The sequence below is a fragment of the Dendrobates tinctorius genome, unplaced genomic scaffold (assembly GCF_039654945.1).
Source record: "Dendrobates tinctorius isolate UK_male_01 unplaced genomic scaffold, ASM3965494v1 ptg000122l, whole genome shotgun sequence".
NCBI lineage: Eukaryota > Metazoa > Chordata > Amphibia > Anura > Dendrobatidae > Dendrobates > Dendrobates tinctorius.
The window spans coordinates 1,737,302-1,752,810 of record NW_027361790.1 but is presented as its reverse complement, the minus strand read 5'-3'; the positions used below and the strand labels follow the sequence as shown (position 1 = coordinate 1,752,810).

The 15,509-nt window shown below is 40.2% G+C and overlaps 1 protein-coding gene across 13 annotated transcripts in view; it reads right to left on the bottom strand.

The window, feature by feature from the left end:
• Positions 1 to 15,509, bottom strand: part of NAV3 (neuron navigator 3) — a 1,131,823-nt gene that overhangs the window by 75,425 nt on the left and 1,040,889 nt on the right. For 6 of the 13 annotated variants that reach the window (XM_073541506.1, XM_073541497.1, XM_073541495.1 and 3 more), the window contains 3 exons: positions 13,119 to 13,243; positions 11,141 to 11,161; positions 6,319 to 6,488 (listed from right to left, as the gene is read on the bottom strand). In XM_073541506.1, the coding sequence (XP_073397607.1) occupies positions 6,319 to 6,488; positions 11,141 to 11,161; positions 13,119 to 13,243 (316 nt within the window). The remainder of the gene's footprint in view (positions 1 to 6,318; positions 6,489 to 11,140; positions 11,162 to 13,118; positions 13,244 to 15,509) is intronic. The other 7 variants (XM_073541498.1, XM_073541504.1, XM_073541508.1 and 4 more) reach the window with 3 other exon arrangements.

The window sequence follows — 15,509 nt, the reverse complement described above, 5'->3', positions numbered from 1 at the left end:
CACTTGTAAACGTTACTATGGCAATGGCCATCTTGAATATGTAAAACAGATTAATTATTAGAATTGTATGCACATGTGTTACCACTTTTTAAATTTGTACTGACTATGAGCATGTTGCTTGATAAAGACAGGTCACTATTGAAACGTTGCCACCTGAGGATCAGCAAAGTATCCTCTTTTTTTTCACATTTAATTTGGCGTGCTGCTATTTTTTTTACATATATATATATATATATATATATACTAGCTGAAGAGCCCGGCGCTGCCCGGGCATAGTAACTAACTGTGGTTAGTTATAGCAAATTATAATTATCCTCCATCTCATAGTCCCGTGCCCATATACCCATCATACATATCCACGATCCCATAGGCCCGTGCCCATATACCCATCATACATATCCTCCATCCCATAGTCGAGTGCCCATATACCCATCGTACATCCTTCATCTCATAGTCCCATGCCCATATTCCCATCATACATATCCTCCATCCCATACTCCCGTGCCTATATACCCATCATACATATCCTCCATCCCATAGTCCCGTGCCCATATACCCATCATACATATCGGCCATCCCATAGTCCCATGCCCATATACCCGTCATGCATATCCTCCATCCCATAGTCGAGTGCCCATATACCCATCATACATCCTTCATCTCATAGTCCCATGCCCATATTCCCATCATACATATCCTCCATCCCATAGTCCCGTGCCTATATACCCATCATACATATCCTCCATCCCATAGTCCCATGCCCATATACCCATCATACATATCCGCCATCCCATAGTCACGTGCCCAAATACCAATCATACATATCCTACTTCCCATAGTCGAGTGCCCATATACCCATCATACATCCTTCATCTCATAGTCCCATGCCCATATTCCCATCATACATATCCTCCATCCCATACTCCCGTGCCTATATACCCATCATACATATCCTCCATCCCATAGTCTCGTGCCCATATACCCATCATACATATCCGCCATCCCATAGTCCCGTGCCCATATACCAGTCATGCATATCCTCCATCCCATAGTCGAGTGTCCATATACCCATCATACATCCTTCATCTCATAGTCCCATGCCCATACACCCATCATATATATCCTCCATCCCATAGTCCCGTGCCTATATACCCATCATACAGATCCTCCATCCCATAGGCCTGTGCCCATATACCCGTCATACATATCCTCCATCCCATAGTCCAGTGCCCATATACCCATCACACATCCTCCATCCCATAGTCCCATGCCCATATACCCGTCATACATATTCTCCATCCCATAGTCCAGTGCCCATATACCCATCACACATCCTCCATCCCATAGTCAACCATTATGACATGATAATGAGCGGCGGCAGGACTTGCAACCTATGATGACGTCAGCGTCACCATGGCAACCATTGTGACATCATAATGAGGGGCGGGGCTTGATACTCACACACTGTTTCCCCAGTATGCAAATAGAGGCATTATGACATCATAATGAGGGGCGGGGCTTGACACGCACACACTTTTTCCCCAGTATGTAGATAGGGGCAAAATTGTTTGGTGAATTGAAACGCGCGGGGTTAAAAGTTCACCTCACAACATAGCTTAGGACACTCTCGGGGTCCAGACGTGCGACTGTGCCAAATTTTGTGGCTGTAGCTGCGACGGTGCGGATGCCTATCCCAGACATACACACATACACACACACATACATACATACATACATACACACATACATACATACACACTTTGAGCTTTATATATTAGATATATATATATATATATATACACACACAGTATATATACTGTATATATACATATATATGTGTATATATATATACATACAGTATATATATATATATATATATATTTACAGTACAGACCAAAAGTTTGGACACACCTTCTCATTCAAAGAGTTTTCTTTATTTTCATGACTATGAAAATTGTAGATTCACCCTGAAGGCATCAAAACTATGAATTAACACATGTGGAGTTATATAATTAACAAAAAAGTGTGAAACAACTGAAAATACGTCTTATATTCTAGGTTATTCAAAGTAGCCACCTTTTGCTTTGATTACTACTTTGTACACGCTTGGCATTTTCTTGATGAGCTTCAAGAGGTAGTCACCGGAAATGGTCTCCTAACAGTCTTGAAGGAGTTCCCAGAGATGCTTAGCACTTGTGGGCCCTTTTGCCTTCACTCTCCAGTCCAGCTCACCCCAAACCATCTCGATTAGGTTCAGGTCTGGTGACAGTGAGGCCAGGTCATCTGGCATAGCACCCCATCACTCTCCTTCTTGGTCAAATAGCCACCATCACACCTCCTCCTCCATGCTTCATGGTGGGAACCAGGCATGTAGAGTCCATCCGTTCACCTTTTCTGCGTTGCACAAAGACACGGTCGTTGGAACCAAAGATCTCTAATTTGGACTCATCAGACCAAAGCACAGATTTCCACTGGTCTAATATCCTTTCCCTGTGTTCTTTAGCCCAAACAAGTCTCTTCTGCTTGTTGCCTGTCCTTAGCAGTGGTTTCCTAGCAGCTATTTTACCATGAAGGCCTGCTGCACAAAGTCTCCTCTTAACAGTTGTTGTAGCGATGTGTCTGCTGCTAGAACTCTGTGTGGCATTGACCTGGTCTCTAATCTGAGCTGCTGTTAACCTGCGATTTCTGAGACTGGTGACTCGGATGAACTTATCGTCCGTAGCAGAGGTGACTCTTGGTCTTCCTTTCCTGGGGTGGTCCTCATGTGAGCCAGTTTCTTTGTAGCGCTTGATGGTTTTTGCCACTGCACTTGGGGACACTTTCAAAGTTTTCCTAATTTCTCAGACTGACTGACATTAATTTCTTAAAGTAATGATGGCCACTCGTTTTCTTTACTTAGCTGGTTTTTTCTTGCCATAATACAAATTCTTACAGTCTATTCAGTAGGACTATCAGATGTGTATCCACCAGACTCCTGCACAACACAACTGATGGTCCCAACCCCATTTATAAGGCAAGAAATCCCACTTATTAAACCTGACAGGGCACACCTGTGAAGTGAAAACCATTTCCGGTGACTACCTCTTGAAGCTCATCAAGAGAATGCCAAGAGTGTGCAAAGCAGTAATCAAAGCAAAAGGTGGCTGCTTTGAAGAACCTAGAATATAAGACATATTTTCAGTTGTTTCACACTTTTTTGTTAATTATATAATTCCACATGTGTTAATTCATAGTTTTGATGCCTTCAGAGTGAATCTACAATCTTCATAGTCATGAAAACTCTTTGAATGAGAAGGCGTGTCCAAACTTTTAGTCTGTACTGTATATATATATATATATATATATATATAGATATCTAATATATAAAGCTCAAAGTGTGTATGTATGTATGTGTGCATGTATGTATGTGTGTGTGTGTATGTGTGTATGTCCGGGATAGGCATCCGCACCGTCGCAGCTACAGCCATAAAATTTGGCACAGTCGCACGTCTGGACCCCGAGAGTGTCCTAAGCTATGTTGTGAGGTGAACTTTTAACCCCGCGCGTTTCAATTCACCAAACAATTTTGCCCCTATCTACATACTGGGGAAAAAGTGTGTGCGTGTCAAGCCCCGCCCCTCATTATGATGTCATAATGCCTCTATTTGCATACTGGGGAAACAGTGTGTCAGTATCAAGCCCCGCCCCTCATTATGATGTCACAATGGTTGCCATGGCGACGCTGATGTCATCATAGGTTGCAAGCCCTGCCGCCGCTCATTATGATGTCATAATGGTTGACTATGGGATGGAGGATGTGTGATGGGTATATGGGCACTGGACTATGGGATGGAGAATATGTATGATGGGTATATGGGCATGGGACTATGGGATGGAGGATGTGTGATGGGTATATGGGCACTGGACTATGGGATGGAGGATATGTATGACGGGTATATGGGCACGGGCCTATGGGATGGAGGATCTGTATGATGGGTATATAGGCACGGGACTATGGGATGGAGGATATGTATGATGGGTATATGGGCATGGGACTATGAGATGAAGGATGTATGATGGGTATATGGACACTCGACTATGGGATGGAGGATATGCATGACTGGTATATGGGCACGGGACTATGGGATGGCGGATATGTATGATGGGTATATGGGCACGAGACTATGGGATGGAGGATATGTATGATGGGTATATAGGCACGGGACTATGGGATGGAGGATATCTATGATGGGAATATGAGCATGGGACTATGAGATGAAGGATGTATGATGAGTATATGGGCACTCGACTATGGGATGTAGGATATGTATGATTGGTATTTGGGCACGTGACTATGGGATGGCGGATATGTATGATGGGTATATGGGCACGGGACTATGGGATGGAGGATATGTATGATGGGTATATAGGCACGGGAGTATGGGATGGAGGATATGTATGATGGGAATATGGGCATGGGACTATGAGATGAAGGATGTACGATGGGTATATGGGCACTTGACTATGGGATGGAGGATATGTATGATGGGTATATGGGCACGGGCTTATGGGATCGTGGATATGTATGATGGGTATATGGGCACGGGACTATGGGATGGAGGATAATTATAATTTGCTATAACTAACCACAGTTAGTTACTATGCCCGGGCAGCGCCGGGCTCTTCAGCTAGTGTATATATATATACACACACAGTTCCTTGCGAAAGTATTTGGCTCCTTGGAACTTTTCAACCTTTTCTCATGCTTCAAACATAAAGATACCAAATGTAAATTTTGGGTGAAGAATAAACAACAAGTGGGACACAATTGGGATTTTGAATGAAATTTATTGGTTATTTTAAATTTTTGTGGAAATTCAAAAACTGAAAAGTGGGGTGTGCAATATTATTCAACCCCTTTAACTTAATACTTTGTTGCGCTACCTTTTGCTGCGATTACAGCTGCAAGTCGCATGTGTATGTCTCTATCAGTTTTGTACATCAAGAGACTGAAATTCTTGCCCATTCTTCCTTGGCAAACAGCTCGAGCTTGTTGGATGGAAATCGTTTGTGAACAGCAGTTTTCAGCTCTTTTCACAGATTCTCGATTGGATTCAGGTCTGGACTTTGACTTGGCCATTCTAACACCTGGATATGTTTATTTGTGAGCCATTTCATTGTAGATTTGGCTTTATGTTTCGGGTCATCATTGTCTTGTTGCAAGACAAATCTCCGTCCCAGTCTCGGGTCTTTTGCAGACTCCAACAGGTTTTCTTCAAGAATGGTCCTGTATTTGGCTCCATCCATCTTCCCATCAATTTTAACCATCTTCCCTATCCTTGCTGAAGAAAAGCAGGCCCAAACCATGATGCTGCCACCACCACCATGTTTGACAGTGGGGATGGTGTGTTCAGGGTGATGAGCTGTTGCCTTTATGCCAAACATATCATTTGGCATGGTTGCCAAAAAGTTAGATTTTGGTTTCATGGATATCTTTGAGAAATGGCTTTCTTCTTGCCTCTTTTCCATAAAGGCCAGATTTGTGCAGTGTACAGGTGATTGTTGTCCTATGGACAGACTGTCCCACCTCAGCTGTAGATCTCTGCAGTTCACCTAGAGTGATCATGGGCCTCTTGGCTGCATCTCTGATCAGTATTCTCCTTGTTTGAGATGAAAGTTTAGAGGGACGGCCGGGTCTTGGAGATTTGCAGTGGTATGATACTCCTTTCATTTCAATATGATCACTTGCACAGAGCTCTTTGGGATGTTTAAAGTTTTGGAAATCATTTTGTATCCAAATCCGGCTTTAAGCTTCTCCACAACAGTATCACGGACCTGCCTGTTGTGTTCCTTGGTCTTCATGATGCTCTCTATGCTTCAAACAGAACCATGAGACTATCACAAAGCAGGTGCATTTATACGGAGACTTGATTACACACAGGTGGATTATATTTATCATCATTAGCCATTTAGGACAACATTGGATCATTCAGCGATCCACAATGAACTTCTGGAGTGAGTTTGCAGCACTGAAAGTAAAGGGGCCGAATAATATTGCACGCCCCACTTTTCAGTTTTTGAATTTCCACAAAAATGTAAAATAACCCATAAATTTCGTTCAATTTCACAATTGTGTTCCACTTGTTGTTGATTCTTCACCAAAACTTTACATTTGGTATCTTAATGTTTGAAGCATGATATGTGGGAAAAGGTTGAAAAGTTCTGAATACTTTCGCAAGGCACTGTATATACATATATACACATATAATAATGGATTACATAGACCTACACACCTACAAAAAGACAATTTACCACTTTATAGAAAATCAAGCAACTTACTCTGAGTTGGATGGTGACGGTTTTATTGTAGAAGAGCTTGAATCTCCAGAAGTATGTTGTAATTTTGGGGAGGATGGTACCGATGAATCTGTAAGTTCTTCAATATCTGAATGATTAGACTGTTTGTTGGACTTTTTCTTACCAAAGGCTTGCTTGAAGGAACTTCGCAACTAGAAAAAAAATCAACAATGTTATCGAGCTAAACTGCATAAGGGAATGGTTGCTAAGATATGTTTTTCTTTTTAACTCTTTAAGCTGGAGAAGATAGGGGGAACCTGCCCAGCTAGTCTTCTTGTTCCCAGCTCCTTTTTGCGCGATCTTTATCTATAATGCAGACCGCATTGGTAGGGCCCGCTCCTGATTCATGCTATACATAGCTCGGGTAGCATGATCAATTGTCTTGTTAAAGAAAAAAGGTTTACCAATAAACAATATGTTTCTGGAAACATTTCTGATAAACATTTCATATTACCCATTTGCTTTTTCTAATCCAAACTAGTGATGCAAGAATTTTATCATTTAACAAATATAATGTACAAAACTAAAGCCAGATGAAGCAGCTGGGTGATGGCTGGGTTGCATTTGGTTAGCAAGCGAATAGCGAAGCAGTTACTTAAGTTTGCAGAGGAACAATAGTTTGACCCTGAAATACAATTGGCTGCACAGTTTTGAATGCAAAATAGCTGTTTTCTAGCAAAATCAAGCGATTAATTAATGAGCAATTTAAATGACTGCAGCTAATGGCCGCTGGCTTTGCTAACAATTAGTATTAGTATTTTTAAAAGCATTAGTCTTTTGTTGTAGTGTGGAAACGAATATGTATAAGCTATTAGGCATTGATAGCCAGTTTTTGTAACATAATTGTTAAGCAAAAAAATACTATAAAATGTTGATCTCCAGGAGCCATTTCAAAACTAAAAAAATGAGCATACTTTGAAATAAATGCAGAAAGAGCCAGTAATGCACATGCAAATTTACCATGTTCATTACTACTTTAATTGAACATCCATTAATATTAATTAACATGGAATTGACCAACAGAATTCAAATTGCGATTATATAGCTGTACTTATACTCCAAACCAAAAAGCCGCTTCACACAATGAGTAGTATATCTGCAAACTAATTTTGCTTAAAACGTAGCCAAAATCCACCAAAGAAGCGTCCACATACTGCCTAAAAACTTAACCAAAATTCACATGAAGAGCGTCCACAAACTGCCTAAAACCATAACAAAGTCCACATGAAAAGTGTCTACAAACTGCCTAGAAATGTAAAAGATCAACATGAAGAAAATCCACAAACTGCCTAAAAACGTAACCAAAATCCACATGAACAGCGTCCACAAACTGCCTAAAAATGTAACATAGCATGCATGAAAAGTGTCTACAAACTGCCTAGAAATGTAACAAAATTCACATGATGAGCGTCCACAAACTGCCTAAAAACGTAACAAGATCTACATGAAGAAAATATACAAACTACCTAAAAATGTAACCAAAATCCCCATGAAGAGCATCCACAAACTGCCTAAAAAAGTAACCAAAATCCCCATGAAGAATATCCACAAACTTCCTAAAAACGTAACGAAGTCCACATGGAAAGTGTCTACAAACTGCCTAGAAACATAACAGTATCCACATGAAGAGCATCCACAAACTGCCTAAAAATGTAACAAAATCCACATGAAAAAAATCCACAAACTGCCTAAAAACGTAATCAAAATCTCCATGAAAAGCATGCACAAACTGCCTAAAAAATTAACCAAAATCCACATGAAGAGTGGTCACAAGCTGCCAAAAAACGTAACCAAAATCCACATGAAGAGTGTTCATAAACCGCCTAACAACGTAACCAAAATCGACATTAACAGCATCCACAAACTGCCTAAAAAAGTAACCAAAATCTACATGAACAGCGTCCACAAACTGCCTCTTACTATTTTACAAACTAAATATTGTGACCTTTCCAGATTTGCTTCAATAAGTGGCACTGAATGAGGCAAAACCATGTGCCGACATATGACAGTTAGAAGTTCAAATCCGTGTGAAAGAATCAGATCTGTATTTCCCTGCTGGAACCTGGAGCAAAAATAATTTCTGATGCAAATTCCAAAGCAAATATATATTCACAGTAAGTGAGGTATTCTTGAGTATTCCTTGACCAATTTAAATTATTACTTAAACCTTTGATAAACTATAGTTAGAATTGTATCACCTAAGGCAACATTTTTATAAAAAATTTATATCAAATATTTGCAGAATAAAAAGAGCAAAACAAAAAAGCAACTAAGAAGCAAAAAGCCAAAAGCAACTAAACATTTGGCTGCCAAGATATAAAAGCTAACCATATATATATACGGTAGTTTGTTTAGTGAAGATAAAAAAATTCAGATTATTTAGTACATATGTTGAGTTTCTTATCTTGAGCTGATCCTGAGCTACAGTACAGTTCTGGATTCATTGTTATGCTAGTTGCTACTGAAACTAAACAACAAGCTTGTTAGAAATAAACCCTAAGCACTTTGCTTCCATAATGTTTTGAAAATTGTTTAGCTATGTTTTGCCTACAGCAGATTACTACACAATACTTGATGATGCTTCTCATAATGCAAAATATTAGAGCCGACATTGAGCACACACGGACTGCTAAGAGTTTTCAGGTCTAAATGCAAAATTATTAATACATTTCTGGGCTCTAATAGGCAGCAACTCAGAATCAGTCTAAAATAAGTAACACAATGTTTTTACAAAGTTATAATTTTATATGGCTGATATGATACATTTTAATGACTAACAAAATAAAATAACTGATGTTACAAAGCAAGCTTTCAAGACCACATTACTTAGAAGAAAAACTTTGCACACATATCTCAATCAGAGACACAGTGTCATTTAACAAAAAAAACTCTCTGATGTTATAGTATGTCGCTTTGAAAGTTTACTGTAAATTATAATTTATTTTTGTTGGCCATTAAAAGGTATAATAACTACAAGAGTATTACTGAGAGGAATTAACTGTATGATGGACTGTGTAGTCAACATCAGTAACTGTGATAACTGTTCCTGAAAGCTGATATGGTGACACCATTCAGGGGACATAAAGCCATGTAAGAGATTTCCAAATCATTGCATTCTTTTTTCTTTATGTTTTACCTAGCTTCCAAACTCTTTTGGAATTGAGGGTGTATTTACCATTTATGCTCCTATCACTCACCCAGAAAGCTGCTTCAGAAACTACTTCCAAAACTATTTGTGTGATTCTAGCCTCAGATTGTGTTTAAACAAGAGTGGAACAAAATCATAGATGGTTTTTGTTTCAGTAAAGATTATATAAAAGATAATTTTTTTTGTTTTTAAAAATCCAATCCTAGTTTTGACATAAAACAAGAAAAACTTTAAAACTGTCAACAAGCCCTTATCAAGTTTGACTAGCTTAAAGAGGACTTTTCACCAAAGTTTTTATGTTGAACTGGACACATGATGCGATAGTGACTGCAGAGCAAAATAAAACCTTTTCATTTGTTTGTTTTTCTTTATTTCACCCCTCCATTGGAGAGATGTTAACAATCAAAGTTTTTGCACCTAGTAAGTTAGTTTATGTTAAGTTTAAATGAGAGTTAGAATAGTTTTCACTAGGAGTGTGTACTGCTTCTCCTGTATGAGGTTGATCAATCATAAGCAGGCAGCAACACTCGGAAGAAAAAAATACACCTCATCATAGCTTAGAGCAGGTTTTTCACTGTGAGGCATATAATGACAAACAGCCTGATATCACTGCAGAGAGATTGCAAGTTACTGTCAGCACAGCAGAACAGAATGTCATTACTGACATTCCTAGCAGAAATGTGGGGGCAGTAGATGTACAGCTGAGCATCCCTATGAGAGGAGAGTTAATAGAAGTGTTTATAACGTGACACAGCTAAATGCAGCTGTGCTGCCCCTCCCTCACACAGACTGCCAGGAGATAATTGCTCAAAAGGTGTCAGCAACCTGTAATTGCTCTGCAATGAGATTTGGCTGTCTGTCATTATATGCCTCACAGTAGAATTTGGTGAAAGGTTAGGTTCTCTTTACCTCCCAAAAAAGAGTCACCTGCATATGTACTAAACATCAAAAATAAAAATCACTTTTTAAATACTCTGCGGTTCCAGCATCAAAGATCCAGGCTGCACATGGTACATTGTTGCTACATCCAAACAATGACTGCAGTGGTCCTAACATAAATATATCATTTGACCATCGTGGACACTGATTGGCTGTAGCAGTCACATGCTGCTATGGCATGTCATCACTAATGATATGCAAACATATACTGGCATGTCATCATTAATTATGTGAAAACATATACCGGCAGGAACCATCAAATGATTGGCTCTGGAGTAGCAGATAATTTAATAAGGTATATATGATTTTCAGATATTTTAGCACATACCCTGCTCCCTAATTTTTTAAGAACCCCTTTAAATGGTAAGAAAAGCTGCACTATATTTTGAGCTGATTTACTTACTGCTTTGCCTGTCTCCATGCTGAGCTAACCTGAGCAGGCTGAAAGGCATTTGGTCTTGCAAATTTATAGCTGACAGGTCTCTTCTTTCATTAGGATTAAAAAGGAATCCACAGTTGAGAAACATTGTCATCGCTAATATATACATTCTACAGCAGCAAATGCATTTGCTGATTTATATTTAAGCATTTGTGCATTTTAATCATTTAGTTACATGCAATAAATTATGTGCCTAGTGTCCAAAAAATGTGCAAAATTGCAGCAGCCATGCTAAAAGGGGATTTATCATGCCAGACCAGTCAAGGTTCTATATTCACCTCACTTGTATTGAAGTTCACCTTGTGAGAAATGAAAATAAATGAAATGGAATGACAGCAGGTTAGTGTCGCACTGCAGTTGATTTGCGTATTGCTCATTTATCAGACTCAAGATTTTCGATTTGCCAGATTACATTGCATAGCAATATCTCTTCTGAGAGTGCAATAAGGTAGACACAATGAGCTTTTCCAGCTATCGCACAAATATGTTATCCCCATTGAAAGGGAGTTTGTCAGACCAAATATTAACTGTTCAAATCAAGCACTGCTGCTGGTGCATCCTTAGCATGGCCAAACAATTCAGCGCAAGTTCTTACTGTATCTACTTGTTTGGCATCTATTTTTGCCATTCTCTGGCTCCTGTAAAATCAGAGCTGTTAATCAAGGAAAAGGGAGTGGAGGCAGACGCAAACAAATGTAGGTGGGAAGGTGAATGGTACTATTTGAGTGCTTGTGCTTGGTTTGAACAGTTGATTGTGCTGGCAGACTCCATTGGCACCATGTGGCTTTAGTGTATCTGAAATATGTTCATTTAGACATTAGACATCAGGCACAAACATACTCAGTGGTATACATAAAACATAGCACATACAGTAGGACTTTTAGATGGCACACTAATCTACAAACATTGCATAGCACATTTTTTGCTTCTACATTTACGCATAGACCAACCGTGGTCCACGCTGCAGGCTAGTTATATTTATGCCCATAGAGACATAGCATCCTGCTTATGCTCCAATATCCAATAGAAGAGACAATACTTTAAGGCTACGCTCCCACAATGAGCTTTTGGTGAGTTTTTGATGTTGCTGATATGTGGAGGAAGACCAGACTGCGGGTAGCTGTACCGAACTGGGTCCGGAACTGTTAAGGCTGCCTCCCATGTTACCTGGGGAAGCAATGAGGGACCGGACCAACCTCATGACCTGGGTAGGATGAGCGGGATAAAAGTAGAAGCGCGTGCGGTGGCAGGGAGTTTGGCGCGAACCTGTAGCATGCAGCAGGGTGAACAGTGTGCTCCGTCCCCTGAGCATTGGCGCTGTGACAAGCTGTGTTTGTCAGCTTCCACCTTCTTCAGCGGGACGGTTGGAGAGAGAGGTATCGTGCGCCCAGTTACTGTAAGAGAGAGAAGTGCCGTGCGCTCAGTGACTGTGAGAGCTACTCTCGGGCAGAAGAAAGCCGGGTGCCAAACAAATGCTTGTGGCCTCCCCTGCCAGTTGCTGTAAGCCAGTCCACGTTTTACTCGGAGTGCTGTTGCCCTATTTGCTTCACCCCCTCGAGCTATTAGGCTAAAGGCTCAGCGGAAGGTAACAGAGACCAACCGCTGCTGCCAGAAGACTGACCATCGTTTAAAGGACCCTATCTGTGGACCTCATCCCGGTCGTTGCCAGCACTGCAACCCCTGAGGGATTATCTGTGGAGGAAGAACCTAAAGGACACGATAAGTTAGGCAATTTGACTGCTGCTATTCTGCATTTTGTGCCCTTGTTTTTGTTTCATGCATTAACTCTTTAGCCATTTATCTCCCTGCGAGGAGCTTATACTCTGTAAAATTAAATTGTTAGATTTGTTAACAAGTGCTCAGTCTCCTGTCCGTCATTGCAACCTGCTTACACCGATATCAGCACCATTTCAGCACCCATTAAGTAAAATAGGTTGCTTGCATTTTTTCGAAAATACACCCCATAAAAATCTCCCCAAAAACTCATGAGTAATGTAGCCTTAAATGCAATGTGAGTTTTTACCCCTGGCTTTCCATACTCGATACAACAGCCAAGGAGACAAAACTGGAAGCCCTAAAGTTCAGTGCATAGATATTGGTGAGAAACCCACCCTTTTTCTACAGCTTTATTCTGAGAAAATTAATGTATGTAGACCAAAGCAATCAAGATAGAAAAATGGCAACTGTGAGCTTCTTCCTACTGCCAATGTTTGTCCCCCCCCCCCCAATATGAACATTTCAATACTAAAATCTTACCCAATTTTTCTTTTTCTTCTTCTTGGCATCAATATCATTGCTACTACCAATGCTGGAATGACTTGTAGCGCTATTGATGCTGGAGACACTCTCAGAAGAATGCTGTCTTCTAATACGAATGTCTGCTGAAAGAGAAACCAGTGAGTGTCTATGAAGCATTTAGTCTCTGCATCAGGTCCATTTGACTTAATAACCCCACACATTTGAAAACCTTCTAACATAAATGAAGTCTTCTGAGCTGTCCCTTGACAGATAATGTTGGGGGACAAATGTTCCAGGCAGTGGAATTCAAACTCCATATCCTTTTGTTCTCCCACTAAATAAGCAAAATACATTTGGCAGCAGCCTCCTCTATACTCTCCATCAAAAACAAGAAATCTTACATGTGCATGAGAGAAGAGGCTTAGATTGCTATTGTCTGACCCGGTTTGGTTAGTTTGAGAATATGGGAAGCAAGATGTGCCACAGTCCACGCTGATGAATCCACAAAATCACCTGGGATGCAAGATGTAGTAACAAAGTACTTCTTTATTCCTTCCTACGCGTTTCGGCGCCCTTCCTGGCCCCTTCCTCAGGGATATCCTTGAGGAAGGTGCCAGGAAGGGCGCCGAAACGCGTAGGAAGGAATAAAAAAGTACTTTGTTACTACATCTTGCATCCCAGGTGATTTTGTGGATTCAGCAGCGTGGACTGTGGCACATCTTGCTTCCCATATTCTCTGGCAGTTTTTCCACTTTGGAGTGGTCGGTGGAGGTCCTGCAGCAGCTGATACTGTGTTATGTCTTCAAGCCAGTTGTGGGTCACACAACTGGAATAGGTGAGTGGAACTGCATTACACCACTCACATCGTAGTGTCACTAGTGATAGGGCACTATTGCGCCTCTTGTTCCCCCACCCTTTTTGTGTTGGTTTGGTTAGTTTGGTTGACAGCTATCTAAGGTGTATTGACACCTTTAGAAAAATAAAAGGTTATCTTGGAAAAGTTCCATAACACATAGTTTAATCTTCTACTTGTACCAAGTCAATATTTAATAAGATCACTGAAATGCAAGGAATAGATCCATCATAAACAATGCTCGTCAGACTACTAGAAGACCCTCCAGGAGGTGCAAGTTCTGCGCCAATAATGAGCCACTAAGCTCCAGTTGGAGACAACTTTAATTGACTCAAAGAGCTCTTCACTTGCTACAAGGTACTATTTGTATTATTTTTCAGACAAATAATGTATAAATCTATATTATTAATATGACCTATGCACAGACATGCACATGTTCTGCATATATTGAGGAAGGTGCTTAGAATAATTTCCTACTGATGACTCCCTGGCTTATGACCTAGAACTGTAGTTCACTCACAAATAATCTGAACTAGTCTTTTATCTGTAGTATTAAAGTGAACATTCGCTTACAGAAGATCCCTCATGTGTGGAATGTAAGTTATCACCTAACAAAAAGGTCACCAGTACTTCTTGCTCAGTATTTAGGCTTCCTTTACTAAGCACAAGTTGAACTCTTATATGTGGCAAAGGGCATTTAGAGGCGTTGTAATATACAGAAAGATATTTGGAGGTCTATATATACAATAACCTCTCTAAAGAGAAAGAAAACGGGGACTCTGGTGTTACATATTCGAAGTAGGTGTTATTCTAAGTCACGTGGCACAGCGCTTTAAAGAGTAGATATTGACTTTTAGGGGATTGGTGGCTCAGTGGTTAGCCACCAATCCCACCAAGGACAACATCTGCAAGGAGTTTGCATGTTCTCCCCGTGTTTGCGTGGGTTTTCTCCAGGTACTCCGGTTTCCTCCCACACTGCAAAGACATACTGATAGGGAATTTAGATTGTGAGCCCCATCGGGGACAGTGATGAAAATGTGTGCAAACTGTAAAGCGCTGCGGAATATGTTAGCGCTATATAAAAATAAAGATTATTATTATTATCCTCTTACTCTCTTAATTTCCAGGTGTGCAATGTGAGGCTTGTAAGTCTCCTTACACTGACTTGGACCTCTTCACAAGGAGAAACATTTCCCTTTAGACTACAAGGTCTAGATTCAAGATTCAAGATTCAAAGAAGCTTTATTGGCAGGACTAAATATACATTAGTTTTGCCAAAGCAGGTGTACAGAAGGGGATAGGGACTGTAGGGATGTTGGGAAGGGGCTGTAGGTCTATATAGTCATACATAAAAATAGAGATAGTAATTCCGTTTAGATTTAAAAAGGAGTGCCAATAAATCCGCAAGCGCTCTCACAACTTTTACATGCTGCTTAACTGCATTATATAATTTCCAACAGGCCAATTTGCACTAACATGAAAATATATTTAGAGGTATCATACAACATTATATATATAATATTAATATTATTATTATAATATTTATTTTATAGGAA